Source organism: Rhipicephalus microplus, chromosome 5, assembly GCF_043290135.1.
Source record: "Rhipicephalus microplus isolate Deutch F79 chromosome 5, USDA_Rmic, whole genome shotgun sequence".
NCBI classification, from domain to species: Eukaryota; Metazoa; Arthropoda; class Arachnida; order Ixodida; family Ixodidae; genus Rhipicephalus; species Rhipicephalus microplus.
Genome location: NC_134704.1, coordinates 36,012,763 through 36,028,651, shown reverse-complemented (window position 1 = coordinate 36,028,651; position 15,889 = coordinate 36,012,763). Strand labels below are relative to the sequence as shown.

General features: G+C 45.4%; 2 protein-coding genes across 3 annotated transcripts in view; one reads left to right on the top strand and one right to left on the bottom strand.

The window, feature by feature from the left end:
- PlexA (plexin A) overlaps positions 1-10,167 on the top strand; it is a 126,182-nt gene extending 116,015 nt beyond the window's left edge. For both annotated transcript variants that reach the window (XM_075895211.1, XM_075895212.1), the window contains exons 34-37: positions 246-458; positions 3,034-3,109; positions 3,224-3,298; positions 5,801-10,167. In XM_075895211.1, the coding sequence (XP_075751326.1) occupies positions 246-458; positions 3,034-3,109; positions 3,224-3,298; positions 5,801-5,902 (466 nt within the window). In that variant the 3' untranslated portion in view covers positions 5,903-10,167. The remainder of the gene's footprint in view (positions 1-245; positions 459-3,033; positions 3,110-3,223; positions 3,299-5,800) is intronic.
- Positions 10,168-11,426: 1,259 nt separating this feature from the next.
- Positions 11,427-12,536, bottom strand: LOC119174716 (pyridoxal phosphate homeostasis protein). The gene has a single exon (XM_037425749.2). The coding sequence runs from the start codon at positions 12,282-12,284 to the stop codon at positions 11,541-11,543; it is 744 nt and encodes a 247-aa protein (XP_037281646.2). The 5' UTR covers positions 12,285-12,536; the 3' UTR covers positions 11,427-11,540.
- Positions 12,537-15,889: the final 3,353 nt, after the last annotated feature.

The window sequence follows — 15,889 nt, the reverse complement described above, 5'->3', positions numbered from 1 at the left end:
GCCCAATTTTTGTTTCTTTTTACACATAGTACACAGCAGTGTTTCCCGCAAGTGGCTTGCTTGCCCATCAGCGTTTTATACGCCCCCTCTCCACAATTGTCTTACTGGAGGAAAGGCCATCAAATGGAGAAAAATTTAAACCACTGTTTATCCAAATGTGGCACCCATTTGTACATTCTTGTGAATGTCCACTCCTAAAAAGACAAGCGCAGCAGCTTAATCCGATTGCGGTATCTCTTTTGCAGCCTTCCCTTGCGGTTCTGGGTAAACCTGATCAAGAACCCGAACTTTGTGTTCGACATAGTCAAGTCCAACATAGTGGACTCTTGCCTGTCAGTGGTGGCGCAGACTTTCATGGATGCCTGCTCAACATCCGACCACCGGCTGGGCAAGGACTCCCCCAGCAGCAAGCTGCTCTATGCCAAGGACATTCCCATTTACAAGGACTGGGTGGAGAGGTATTTGCACGCACTTGCTTATTTTCATTATTGATTGGTCAGTCAGGCTTAATGTCATGTGTTGGAAGTATGTAACCGGTTCTTCTTAAAGACGATAGTCTTTTTTGTTATACTTGAATGCAGAAATGGTAATTGAGCCACACAGCCAAAGCTTAAGCACTTGCCTAGCCATCTTGAACTGGTGGCTGCATTCATAGTTGTGAACATTGTCGTTCCAAAAGCAAATATTATGCATATCTCAGGCACAACATTAATACATAAGTATTAGGTGGTGAGTTCCTTTACTAGAAAATACATAAATAGATAATTCTAAAGACCCCAGTGTTGCTAAATGCGACCCTTTGCAAAAAATGTAATGCTATGCCCGAAAAAGACGGCTGGCCGTAGACTATTGTCTTTCGAAGACATTTGCAGTGAAGCATGCAGATGCACGGCCGATTCTTTCATTTCATTATCATGAAGAGCCCATGGAGGGCGTTACCTAAGGAGTTAATAGATTTGTATGCAATAACATAGTTTACTGTACTTGTTTACCTTCCTTCATGAAACTTTCTGGAGTGACATCACATTGATTTGATTGCACTTCTAACCTACTGTCTTAGCTTTGTTTTCAATCAAAATGCATTGGATGATCAGAGAATTTGTTGCTTGGCTAGTTTGTTCATATTGCTCAAATGGCAGAGCGTAAATTCGTTATTGGGCATAGATGTCCTGCTCTGCAGTTTAGCATTGGACAGCTTACTATCAAATCATGATTAAACAGAGTAATCACTTTGTTCCCTTTCCAATCAGCTGATAATGATGATCTCCTCCTCCCACTGTTTTCTTAGCAAATGCTAAGGCTAAAACTGATTGCTTTTAGTTATTTCTTTTTAATTATGGAACAGTTTTAAAGTATATGCAAAAGTCTTGCAATTTACGCTCAATTACATCAAAAACAACTGCCAAATGTTATGAAGAGAATCAATTACCTTTTCCCAAGGCAAAAAAAGATTTACATTTTAGACTGCTCTATTACAGTGAAAGCTCGTTAATTCACACCTCATTAATTCGAAATTTTGGATAATTCGAAATGGTGGCCGCAGTCCGGGCCACAGTGCATAGGAGACCATGTGTAAAACGATTCGTTAATTCGAACAGAAATTGCTGCCTCTACGGATAATTCGAAGCGCGCGCCGCCGAGCGTCAGCATCGTCAAACACTAGTGGAAGCTTTTACGGTCGAACGATAGGTGGCACGACCAGTTTTTTCGAGCTTCAAGTGGCCTCCGAGCAAGGGCGAGCAAAGTATGGCCTCCAAAATCCAGGGAGCAATTTTTTTTTTTTCGTAGCCCTCCCGCTATCTCAGCGCCTGGCGCCACTTGTATGCGGAACCCACGGGACGCTGAGGAGTCGGCGGAGTAGTGCTAGCAGTCCTAGGCCGCTCCCGACAGCGTCACTTTGTTGCTCGAGCACGTTGTTCGTTCACGAATGATTTTGTGCGCGGGCGACAGGAAGGACTTCGGCATTACGCTGCTCACTGCCATGCACATGTTGGTGCGCGCATGGGAACAGGTGACCGCGACCACAATCGCAAACTGTTTCCGCCACAGTGGATTTGCAGCTGGAAGTGCGCAGGATAGTTGTGACGTCGACGTGAATGGGGCTGAGGAGCTCATGCCAGTGGCATTGTGCCACACTCTTCGGGGCGTACGTTTTGCCGATTATGTTGAAGTTGACACCGGTGCATCGGTGTGTGGTGCCCTGACTGATGAGGACATTATCGCTCAAGTAGCCGGTGCGCAGCCTGATGCTGAAGAGCCAGAAGGTGAGGAAGACGAAAACGACGAAGCGCCTGTGCATTCGTCAGCTTCTGCGGGGATGGAGGCACTTAATGTGGCGCGTCTCTTCTTCAGCTTTGAAGAGGGTGAAGAGGATTTTCTGCGCCGCGTCCGCGCGCTGGAACTGGGAGCCGCGGCTGTGGCATTCAGAGAAGAAGCAGATGGTCATCACCGACTTTTTTGGCCAATAAATATTTTTCGTGCCCCCACCCCCGAAATCCACCCATTTTTGCTCACTTTCATTATTTCGAATTTTGTTTAATTCAAAATTGCTCAGTGTTCCCGTGGAATTCGAATTAACGAGCTTTTACTGTATGTGCTTTATTTTTCTCAATAGGTACTTTGCTAAGCCAATATCAACTTGACTGTTTCACAAGAAGTGGAAATATACTAGTAAAGCGCTTCATATTTCAGTTCAGGTCATTATAACATGTCTGTCATCAAAAGAGGCACTACTCATACCATGACACACCAACTCTGTTTCTTTGCAATGTTCGTAAAAATAAGTACAACACCTTATGTAAAAGTTTTCTTGCCATAGCTGTATAGAATTTGACATCCTTAGCTGAAGGGAGTGAATGGTACTGAAAGCAATCATAATGCTTTTCAAGCACTTTCAGTGTTCTACACATGCTTTAACAGGGAAGCTAAAGCGTGAACTTGGCTTGATGCTAAACCTTCCTTTCAGCGAAAGTGTGCAACCCATAAACTTGCTTTCGCTCTGTACTTGACGTGGCTTTTCTTAACATCTTTCAGGTATTATCAGGACATCAAAATGATGCCAGCCATCAGCGATCAAGACATGAACGCCATGCTCGCAGAAGAGTCCAGGGTATGTTGAAAATCATATTACTGTACATCCAGCCTGGTTTTAAAGCGTTTATCCTAAGAAAATGAACAGCCCTAGAGTTAAATACGCTTCCCTTGTTCCTTGCTTTACTTGCAGCTTCACGCTCACGAGTTCAACACAAATGTGGCTCTGCACGAGTTGTACAAGTATGCCTACAAGTACACAGATCAAGTAAGTTATTGTCATTGCAGACATAATGAAGCCCTTTTTTCGTTTCAGAAAATGGCACATGACTTGCAAAAATTAAAGAAATGGTTTGAGTGCTGTCGTGTGATAACTTCTTCTTTTATATGATAAAGCATTTGTGTCTTTTTTTTTTCCAATAAGTGTTTGTCAAGTTTTTGAAACATCAACGTCATATGTGAATACAGTGGAACTTCGATTATGGGACTTTCAGTGGACTACGCAAAATCGTCGTATAATCCGGGCATCCTATAATCGAAAAACCAAGAATATAGGCACTGATGGTCGTTGTTGCCCCATAACAGTTGTCACATAATGCGTAAGAAAGTCCGCGGCACAAATCTACGCTGCTCCGATGAAGGTAGATTAAATTACTTGAAAAAATGACAACCACGCATTTTATCGGAGGTGTGAACAACTTTATCTTTAAATCTTTATTCTCACCTTTAAAAAAAATGTGATTTTTTTCTGCGAATTCGCCCAGCCACAATGCATCAGCTTTCTTTTGAGAGCTGTGACATCTGGCAACAAGTCGATGATCTCGTCGCGTGCGCAAGCAAACCGCCGAATGTTGTCGACGTAGCACAACACGTCCACGTACGTCGGAACGGACGCACTAGCCTCTGCAGTGTCATCCATCTCTTCCTCGTCGGAAGTTCCCGCAGTGTCAGGACGCACAGTTTTGGTAATGTCATCCAGCGACACTGCACTGCACACTGCAACGTCGGCACCAACATAGCCCGCGAAGGATCCAGGCAGCTCCAGGTTGCCGAACTCTGGTAGCGGAACCGGAACTAACTGCTGTCTAGCCCTCTGGTAGCTAGGCAGCAGCTAGTTCCGGTTCCCGCGGCTGTCCCAAATGTAGACAGGCTCAACAATCGCCGTTCAACAAGTCCGGCACAACGACGTGAAATCTAGTGAAAGTTATCGCATACTAGAAAGCGAGCTCGAAATTATCTGCCATGTTACCTGCTCACAGCTGTCACTACAAAACCACCCAAAAGAAGGCAGAAAACAAAACAAAAAAAAAAAGGTCCCAACGGAAGTGCGCAGTGCAATGCGACTAAGCAAAACGAATCCGCTCCGGCTGGCTCTGGACAATGTTGGCTCTGGCGAGCTATGGTCGATAGCGTGTCGAAAAAATGAAGAGGCCCTGTGGTGGCAGTGGTGGAAGCGCGGATAGTGTGCTAGAACGTGCGGAGGAACGAACTTGGTTCCTCGGTTTCTCGAATTTTTTTCATCCGGCCGCAGTGTGCTTGCGTGGCAGCCTGCAGGCGTCATCGTAGGTTTTTTTTTTTTTTTTTTTTTTTTTTCCCCTCTCCTCGGACAGTCCAGCTAAGCGTCGTACGAGGCGGGGCTGGCGTAAAATTGCGTCGTAGAATTTAGGTTTTCAATACATTAGTTCTATGGGGGTTTTGCCCGGTCCAAGCCAATTGGTCGTAAAACGCGGGTTGTCGCAGGACCGGGGGACGTATAATCGAAGTTCCACTGTATGTTTAATTCATCAGTTTCTGGCTTGTCGCTCGGAAGTCAGAGTGTGAAACGACACTGTTGGGGCCACCGACTGTGAGCAAGTTCGTGAAGCAGGCGCTGTTTAAAATACACTGACCGCCACTGCAATATAAAAGTAATAATTTTCTTGAAAGCCAGGGGTGGCGCCAGGGATTCGTTTACTTCAGCGGCACGCACGACAAGTGAGCTCCTCCGAGAAGGGGAGAGATATTTTGAGAGGGATTCAGCCCTCTCCCCCCGCTGGCACCGCCTCTGTTGAAAGCCGCCACAGCTCCAAATTTGCTGCGTCTATGTGCTGCATTCAGATGTTAAGCATTGACACTAAAATTTCTATCCCACTGAGCTAAAATGTTTTCTAGATGTCTTTGGTGGCCAGCTAGAACAAGCAAGAATAAGTACAACTATTCAATTCTACAATTCTTCAATTCAGCTGTTCAGTATCAAAAGACAAAGCATTTTTAAAGCAATTTTTAAAGCAATTTTTAAAGCTACTTTTCTCAATCGGCTAACAAATGTGTGTTTAGTGGGTGTGTCTCTTGGAAAAAGTGCATGCAAAACTCTGAAAAAGTGTATGCAATTAGCTCTTCCTCCAGTAATAAATTCTTGGGCTGTTGTTTCAATGGAATATCTTTATAAGTCAAGCTTAGCACATTGGCAGGCACGGTTACATGATTGCATTAATATTGCCACTAGTAGAAACTCGCCATGGTAGGCTTAGCACATAGCGTATCTCGTCAGCAAGCTCAAGGGCAGGAGTTCGATTCTTAGCCGCCGCGGCTGCTCTTTAATAGGGGCAGCTGCTATAAGGGCAACACGGGCAGGTGCATGTTTTTGAACCTGAGGTGGTCAAAATTAATCTGAAGTGCGTCGTAATCATATTGTGGTTCCGGCACATGAAACCTCAGCAGTCATATGTTATCTGGCAAGAAGCAGTGTGCATTGAAGTTAATCTGCCGAATTCACACGTTTGTGATGCAGCTGCTGCAGACATTAGAGGAGGACGAATTCTCCCAAAAGAACAAGCTGGCCCGGAAGCTGAGCCAGGTGAATGCCATCATGAACGGGGAGTCGGAAGCATGACGGTTGCACTGGCACTCGGTGGACGTGTGACGCCAGCAAGGACCTGAACAAGCACCTCCTCTCTCTGTGGCGCCCACGCGCATCGTGCTTGCCACTCGGTCCCCGGCAGGCAACCTGCGTTCCCACTGCGGCAGCGCGTTTTGGTTTCTCCCGGCTCCTCCTCCGGCGAGCGTCTGGAGACGGTGTGTGTCAACCCTCCACTGAATGCCGCGCAACGTTGTCCCCCGTCCCCCAACCACCCCCCTCCTCAGGCCCCCTTTTGTCAGCTGTCAAGGTCTGCTTCTCCGTACCGTTCCCGACCGAGGCCTACCTTAGGTCTCCCTCGTCAACGCAAGGGCCACAAAACACAAAGCGGTCTCGCTCGCCTCTTACAATGACGTCGTTCATTCCTTATGTTGTGGTTCCTGTGCTGGATGATGTGTGCGAGCCGTGCCATGACGGGGGTCATCAATGACACTGGATAGCCCCGACACAGGAGCGAGAGCTAACGGCAGTTTTGACGACACGGTGCGACTTGCCACGGAGGCAGATCTGAACACTCTGAAGGTCACTGTTATTCTTTGCGTGTGCTCTATACTGTGTGGTCGCAGCTGTCCGAGCCAGATGTGTCCTGCCCGAAATGTTATTGCAGTGACGTTTATCAGGTGCACATTTTTGCATTTAGACACAATGGCTGTGCTGGTTCCGATATTCCTGTTGCTCTTCACCAGGCCTGCAGGAAACATCAATCCAAGGAGGAATTCACTGTGAACTACCGTACGAGGCATCGTGTCACATGTAATACGACTTGTATGGCAGCAACCAGTTGACTGCGATTTCCTCATGTAAACGTTGTAGTTTTATGTTCGACATTACATTACAAGACGGCCAAACAAGATATACAGATCAGAACTAGCTCGCAGCAATACTTTTGACTGCAAGAAATTGCGTTTTTGTAATGAACATCACATTGATTTAATTGCATTTGTAATGATCAACCCACAGACTATGAAGTCTTTCCCGTGTATCGTAGCCTTGACCACTGCTTGCCTTATCATCACCTTTATTGTTTGGCAGTTAACTGCTTTTACACACCTAAAGACCATGCGAGCAGTGGGAAGGTCTGTTATGTTGCATTTGACGACACACTTGCACCAAGATGTAATGGCCCGCGATTTATCTTCTGCGAATTAGTATTAGCACTTGGCATCGGGTAGCAGCACTTCATTGTAATTACTGCAGAGTATTCTCATGACAATACAGATACTTGTGCAAGTTCTAAATTAAGTTCATGGACTACTTCATGGCTTAATTGATTTCAATACTTAATGGAAAGTTTTCTGACATACAACTACAGTCATGCTTCGCCCGATTCCCTCATTACGCACTGTGCTGGCTCCGAAGCCTGTAACCTTATGTGGGACAGCTGCTGATCGTTCCGAGTGCCATCTGCTGGAGTTGGCGCAGTGATAACAATATTGACCCAAGTGAGCGGTGTCATCAGAACTGCGTTTCTCTCTCAGTCCTAGTGGGCTCCTTGGAGAAAAAAGTAACTCATTTTTCCAACATTGCTTTCGCGCAGCCCTACACAGTGCTCCAGATTTCACGAGATACACAAGGTGAAAGGCTACTTGCAAGAACAGCATTGTTAAGATTTCATTTTTATTGCTTTTAATGGTCCTCATTGTGCCACTTAGACTTACTATTACTCAGGTTAATTGTGCTTGTCTTAGAAAAGAGACGGTGCTCTTTTGAGTGCCATATATTGTGAGCGTTCACACTCTTAACACTGTTCGACAGTCTGTTGAGGTCAGCATGCCAAAATAATTCTTTTGCAGTGATTGTTCGAAAAAACAAAGATTATTCTACCCAGACAATGCAGGCTGTGCTTGCAAGCACGAAATTGTTTCATGTAATTTAACAATACTGCTATAAGTACTGGTGTTAGCCCTGCTATAATATTATGGCATATGTCATTTTAATGTTATTTTATATTAGTTCTTTAGTTTATGGCCAGTGCATTCTCAAGAAACATTTTGCAGCACTCCTGTTTTTGTTTTTGCATTTTAGAATTAGGCATTTAGTTTTTAAATTTCATTTAGAAATACTTAACATTTTTGTGTCTGAGTAGCCTTGTGGCTCGGACATGCGCCGTGAGACTGTGTCAGGAAGAAACATGTTGTTTCAAACTTGTGCGTGTTGAATGTGTTTCGATTGCCTCCACCCCATACCCCTCTCTACACTGCACTGTGGATATGACGTCTATTAGACCTACATATCAGCACCTGCAAGGCTCAGCCAAAACCTCTCACTCGTGTGCGGACCTTGCCCTTCAAGGCCACTCGTGACTGAGCGTGTGTTGTGTGCGTGTGTGCGATGCGTGCTCACTCCACCGAAGAACACCGCAGGATTGACAGCATCGTCTTCTGAAAGTTAGCAGAGAACTGCTACGGGACTGTTTTCAGAAAATTAACTGTGTCAACTAGTGCTGCGCGGTATCGCGAAAAAAAAAACTTCTTTGAGTGTTGTGTGTGTGCGTGTGTAAGTGGAGTTGAGAAGATTGAAAGCTGGACTTCACTGTGTGTGCTCCTGCTCACTAGGCTTAACAAACAAAACATAAAGAACTGCGGAGGTGCTGTTGTGAAAGCTCCTTTTGCCTGCTTATTAGCAAAAGGAAGAAAGCCAGGGATGGGCTTAAAAAGTTCTTTCTCATCCGCACTCATTTTAAGTCGCGAGTGTAGTAGTGATGTGTTTGGCTCTGTCAGAGAGCCGCTTACTGGAAGTATTTCAAGAAGTATCCCCACTAACAGCATTTTACCATTATGTTAACAGATAGCACTGCCATAACTGGCATTTACTCACTCAAAACAGAAAGCAAATTATAAAAAAAAGAGGTCTTAAACAGCACACAATATATTAAAAAAAAGAAACGGTGCTCCACTCAGGAGTGTCCCAAGGTAATCATGATTTCTGGATCTGAAAGTATAGAAGTACCTAGCACTTCTTGATCTTCTTGGTTTTTAAAATTTGACTTTCATTTTAATTTAACAGGACTGCTGCAGCGACAAGTCATCCAGTAGTAGTCACGCACAGGTTCTCAAATCGGATAAAGTGTTCTGGGGATTTTATTATTTTCTATTTTACAACAGTGTGTCTTTTTTTGTCTGGCTAGGATGCCTGCTTTTTATGACGTTAATGAAAAGCCCTCAAGTGAACATAATAGACAACTTGTCGTTAGGCACCAAAGCCCTGTATAGTATTCCATTTCCTGCATGCAAAGAAAACCTTAACAAGCACGTTTTTTCAAAGGAGCTCCTGCTACACAAGAAGCTTTGTTTCAAATGGGCTTCGGCCATAAAATGCATAATGTCGGCAGCCTGCCATACAGTCTTGTAAAGAGATTGCTTCTTTTGAATTGCTTGATTGAGCATAATAATGCCGGCAGCCTACTCCTTTTTGTGTTCAGATGTAATGTTTTCATTCCCCATTTGCACAGGTGGCAACAGTATCCATTGTTCAATCAAAATAACATCCCAACTTAGCAATGTGCCAATAATGCTTAAAAGATTATCACCGAATGCATTCTGAACCAGCCTTCTTCCTGCCGAGGTTGGGCAACCCGCCTGTTTGCTACTTCAACTTTACATGCCTCGTTTGTCCAACCGGTGATTTTTTTTTTCGTCTCCAGTAAGCCTCGCACCCCGTAACTATGTCGCAACAGTGTTTGTACATCTTCTGAAGCAACCCCTTTCCTTCGTAACTGTCTTGACGCTGCTGCACTACCTAGGCAGGCACTTACCGTGGAGCCAACAGGGCACGAAGCGGCTGCGTTCTGCGTGAGCCCTGCTTTTTGTATATAGCCACTTGCACCCATTTCTGAATGTGCCGTTTCTTGAACCTACGTGGTGTGTGTGTAATTTTTGCGGACCTCTGGAGATGATGTTCTTACAGGCGCCAAGAATGTGACGAGAACTTACGTTGCTCTCCCCCTTTGCTCTCCTACCGCATTTTATGTGAGTTCGTGTGCATGCGTGTGCGAGAATGTGTACCCATTGCGCGACGTGAGTGATCAGTCGCACTTGTAAACAAAACAAGAAAAAAACCGGATGAAGAAAGGACGCGTGTGCTAAGGATAAGGTGTGAAAACAAAGCAACCAGACTTTTGTACAAGAAACTCACTTTGTAACATATTTATAGCATACATATTTTTATTATGGTATTGGTTTAGAGAATTCACTATCTTGCTCAAGTGATTTCTTTCATTAAAACAGTGTATGAAAAACTGCTGTACGTTTACTGTTGTTTCTTAGTTGTGAGCCATTAAAGACCAAGCTTTTTCTTTTTTCGTGCAGCATCTTATCCATCATATTGACTGAACGGTGATTGCCGTTACTCACCAGCATAGCGTGTGCGCAGTAGCATGCAACTGGAAAGATGGTCTTCACTGTATTGATTCTGTAAATAATGCATCTATATCTAAAAAAATAGAGTTCAGTGAAGCGTAATCACATAGGGAGGTTACATGTTTAGAGAACAATTCTAAAGTTTGCTGCATTTCAAAGCTGTTAGCACGGATATATTTAGAATCGAGTATCTGCAGGTACTGCTTTATTTGAGGTCGCATTAGGTCTGGTGACACCAGGTAAGCACATGGCAATGGTATTTCTGAAGGAAGATTCAAATGTTAATTACATTACCCTTTTTGCATTATTATGACAACGGCATATGCATGTTTTGTTCGTTGTTTCATGGAGGATGGGAGTGGTATAAAATTGCTTCATCCCTGAAGGACCCAAATGCAAAGGTAATACAGTGCTAGGGCACGTTCATAAACATTGCAGGAAAGAGATTATAGTTTCTTTTTTTTCTTCTTGCTTCTGCTTCACAGTTCGTTCACTAAGATTAGTCTGTAATGTCGTAAAGTTGTACGTCTCCTGGCAATTGACACTACCCAGTTAATAAGTTGTTAAATTCTCTAAACAATTTTATTCTGATGTTTTTGAGATTCAGCTCATTTTTAATGCAGCTGCATCTTCATGGAGACCATTTTTCGTATACAGTTTGGAAAACAATATTTTCTATATCTTGATGGTTTGCAATCCAAAAAAAAAAAAAAAGGCGTGTGTGCTGAGCTACTGGAGGCAGATCAGAAGCTGCATTGTAATGGCAGATGTGTTAAGTCTTAAAAATTGTACGTATGAATGATGTATCTGCTCAATAAGAGGAGGAAGTTGGCTTTGATTCATAATGCGAAAACACGATGCCAATTTGCTCTGCATTTCATATTTTAGTCTCGCCTTTTTCACATCATGAGTAATTTGCTCTTTAACGAACCGCATAAGATCTTTCGCGTATGTGCGGCGTAGCAAGGAAAAATAAAGATAAAAGTGATATGGTTGGCATTCTGTTGGCTGTATTCCTAAGATGCGCAAGTAAAAGGAAAAAAATGGCCGTGTAATTTATGTTCTTAGGGGAGTCGCTAGTGTATTAAAAGACAACTTTCGAACAAAGTTCCATTGCAGACCAATTCACGAAAGCAATATCGTACACAGTGCGTTTTTTTTTTATTTCAAAAATGACGACAATCAAAATGTGATATAATAATTACATCCAGGAGAAAGTGCCGGAAGCAGCGACTCGTTTTGTTCAGTTCGCGGGTTTAAGTTTTCTGGGGATAATTTCGATGCCCGAAGATCGTGCTTCCGATACGAACATTTGTACTACCCATCCGTATCGCCTCCTCGAAATCGGCAGACATGCCCATACTGAGCTCCACATCCGAAGCACTCAACCCCAGCTCCTTGCAAAGTTCTTCCTTGCATTTCGCTAAGCACATGAAGTCTGGATTCGGGCCGCTCTTATCGTGCTCCGCCATGCCTATCGTCATCAGTCCGGCGAACTTTAGGCTAGGACACTCTCCTACGATAAACTTTACGAGCTGGCTCGCGTCCTTTGGGTCGATGCCATTTTTCTGTTCCTCGCCGCTAGTGTTCACCTGAACCAAGACGTTGAGTGGCGAACGTCCGCTCGCAGCCCAAGCGTTGTTCAATGCATGAGCAGTTTTCTGGGATTCCAACGTCTCCACCATGAACAAGTTGGGTATCTTCGGGAACTTCGGCACTTTGTTGCTCTGCAGGCGGCCGATGAAGTGCCACTTGATGTCCGGGCAGTCGCGCAGTATCTCGGCGCTGTTAGCTTTCTCCACAAGCTCTTGAATGTAGTTCTCGCCGAAATGCCTCTGACCTTCGTTGTAAGCTGTGATCACGAGCTCCTTGGGCTTCGTTTTGCTCACAGCTACGAGGCGTGGTGCTGGGCCAGCCAAACCCGCAGAGGCGGCCGCTATTTTCTCGCGCACCAACTGCAAAGCCTTAGGAATGTCCACTTCACTCATTATTCTTCGCATAAGTATTCACAAGAAATTCATTCACTCTTCGAACGCACGCACTCTTCGAACACACAGCCGGAATAAGCAGCCTGGAGATAATACGGCGCACTGCAGCTCCGATCGCGGCTGTCGATCAGGTCCACATTATGAGTGCAAATGCTGCATTAAGCCGTTAAGAGATGTTGCCGTCAACAGCTGTGTAACACATCTGCACCCAACTGGCACTCTATTCGCACCATCATATATGCTTCTCTTCCGCTGTTTGCTTTACGACCTTAGCGCGTCGAACAAAATGTACGTCCTCCGTGATTCAAAACATGCGTAAGCCGGTACGTTAGTGCCATATGCTGACACTGCAGCTCTGCGGCGCTAGTAGAGCTAGTGAAGGATGAGGCGGGTAAAGCGCTGCTGTCGTAAGGGATGTAGCTAATAATTGCACATGGTGTAGTTTCATACAATGCTTGTGTGTGGTATCTTAAGCAAAAAAAAAAAAAAACACGGTGCTGGCGAACGTACACGAATGCGGTCATTGACACTCAACTTCCAACACCCACCTGAAAAGTTTCAGTTTAGAGCGCGCACGAGCACTCATAAATTTTCACCCCCCCCCCCTACTGCCCCCTATTTAAAAAAAAATCTGCCTTCCCTATTGCCTCAAAGCATTAGTAACAGTTCAAATCTCGGAATTCAATGTGAGAGGTTTCGATTGATTGATATGTGGGGTTTAACGTCCCAAAACCACCATATGATTATGAGAGACGCCGTAGTGGAGGGCTCCGGAAATTTCGACCACCTGGGGTTTTTTAACGTGCACCCAAATCTGAGCACACGGGCCTACACCGTTTCCGCCTCCATCGGAAATACAGCCGCCGCAGCCGGGATTCGAACCTGCGACCTGCGGGTCAGCAGCTGAGTACCTTAGCCACTAGACCACTGCGGCGGGGCAATATGAGAGGTTTCAGGTCAACATTAAAGTCTCCAGATATTTCTATCTTTTTTCTTGAGTACCGACAACCATCGAGGCGTCACCGATGAATCTTATTGGCTAACGCTCGTTTTCGGTAGCCCTGTTCTTCCTAACTCTGGCGAAACGCATTCCCCCAAGGGCAGGAGGAGAAAGGCGCTTGAAGGTAGCATATCGTTCGCTGAATGATGCGTGGCTAATGTTCCTTGACGTTCGTGGCTTTCGCAAATCTTCAAAGTTAAGAATAAAATGGCGGTAGACGCCTGCTGCACGTGAGAGAAGGCTGGGAGAGGCAGTTGTCGGTACTTATCTAAAAAGGGAAAAATCAAGGGCAGAGTGGTTAGAGTTCTACCCACCTTATCTAGGGACCTAGGTCATCATTATCCTCAAATTCATGTAAAATCACGTGATAGGTCCGACTGAGTTAAGCCATGGTGAGCGCCCCCTTCCCCCACCCCGTTGCACGGGGGCGGGGCTCCTGAGATGGCGCCAGCGTCGAAACGGCTCCGCGTGCTCAACCACACTCTATCAATACAAACTGCTGCGCCTTTTGCTTTGTCCCGCACACAGCCTCTCATCGCCACTCGTGGTTTTGACGAACCAGAAAAAGCGCGCCACCAGAGAACATCTGCACCACCAATAAGCACCGAGATGGCGGCGAACGCCGCTAGCGCCCCAAGCAGATGACGCCACTTGCAATCCTCCTATCAGCTTATGATTAAGGGCACCCCCTTCCCCCGTCTTTGCTTATGGATGTTGGTATGACATAGTAAATATAAGAACAGCGCTACAGCGAAGTAGCGCCCGAAAACGACACGCAAGTGATGACTTGTGCGGCAGAAAAGGGTGTTCCGCGGGTCCTTCAAGCAGTGGCTGGTGAAAGCGGATGTCGAATACCAGTCTCGTTAAAGAGGTCCAACAGCATGGGCCCACAATGTGAGAGGCCGACCGTTTTCGCAATGTAACATTGGTCACATCAAGTTGCTTTACAGGACAACGCATTGCGAAGGATCTTTCGTGTGTTCGAGTGCGACAGCGTAATTATAAGCAGACGATTTCATCAGACACGTCATATATCCAGACAATTGCCTGATGCGTAAGGAACGCGACGATACACTCAAACACGTGCTCTGAGATTGCGAGGTGAAGTGCGCGAGCATTTAATCTCGATGCTATCTCGGTCTGATTGATGCGCGGCTGCAATTCGCAGTAACCACCTGTTCGACCAACTCCGGTCAGTTTACCAAGCCCACAACGCGGCCGCCATGCTTGGCCTCCTGGTCCCAGGGTGAGAGCCCGAGATCCGCCTCCTCGCGGGACCCCAGTTATTTATCCACTTCTGATTCCATCGGAAATGGCACCGCGGTCGACAGAGCCGCAAATCTGGCATCCATGGGCACCATTTGAGACTTTCCATAAGTCCTGTTTTTTATATATATTTGGTAATTAAGCACAAGAATGTAACCCCGGATTGTTATGTCAGGACCGCTTTGTATCTCGTGACAGTGGCCTAGTAACCAAATTGCAACCAGTTTAAAACAGATATAATAGTTTAGCCACTGCCAATGAAACTCTAGCAGCATTTCTTTCTTCTCCTTATGTCTATCACACGTGTAGTATATTTCTAAGAACCTTTCGGCACAATTTAAAATATTTTAATATACCTTTGGCATTACGAGCCAAAACCACGATATATATGATTATGGGGCACGCCGAAGCGGAGGGCTTTTGAAATTGAACCATTTCCTTTAATGCGCTCTGGCGCCACACAGTACACGTGTCTCTGGCTTTTCGCTTCAATCTAAATGCGACCGACCAGGCCGGAATCAAACCTGCGACCTTCGGGACATCAGCAGAGATTTGTAGCCATGTGCCCAAACATGGACTTGAGGTGCGAGTAAAAGAAACGGAGCGTATACGTGGTATCTTTGCTTAATTTATTGATTGATTTGTCGGGTTTAACGTCCCAAAACCACCATATAGTTATGAGAGACGCCGTAGTGGAGGACTCCGAAAATTTTGACCACCTGGGGGGTATCTTTGCTTAGGAGCGTATACGTGGTATACGCTCCGAAAAAGGCGACGTGACAAAAGTTAGAACAATGACTACAAATATAAGTAGCTTCTTCATTTGTTCATGCTCGTCACATAATTGCAATTCATGCCGGTAATCGGGTTGAAATTCCAGAGTGGAAGGTGTGCGCGGGAAGGTGACCACATGGAAGCGATCCAACCACTTCACTTATGGATGGTGTTTAGGCACTTTCCGAGCCCAAAGCTCACATGCCGTGTGGGCATACCCTGCGATTTTCTTTTTGAATGTAAATGTTTTCTTCGATTTCTTCTCTCCGCAGCATACGCCACGTGCAGGGGGGGGGGGGGGGCTATTCTGGACATTGTCGAATTATACGCCATGTAGTCAGATTCCGCCATTGATCGATGCTAATTGGCCAAATGAGCTGCTACGACCTCTTTAATTGGCTTAAAATGCCGCCATTACGAAATTTGACAATATGGCGGAATCAGACAGTGTCCAGAAAAGCACCCCAGACCTCGCCGATAAGACGGTGAAGAACGAACTCATTGCGTAATGGTGCCGCAAGATGTTGCTGCAGCAGCGCATGCGCGAACATCGGAGAATCACGGTTAAAAAATGTGG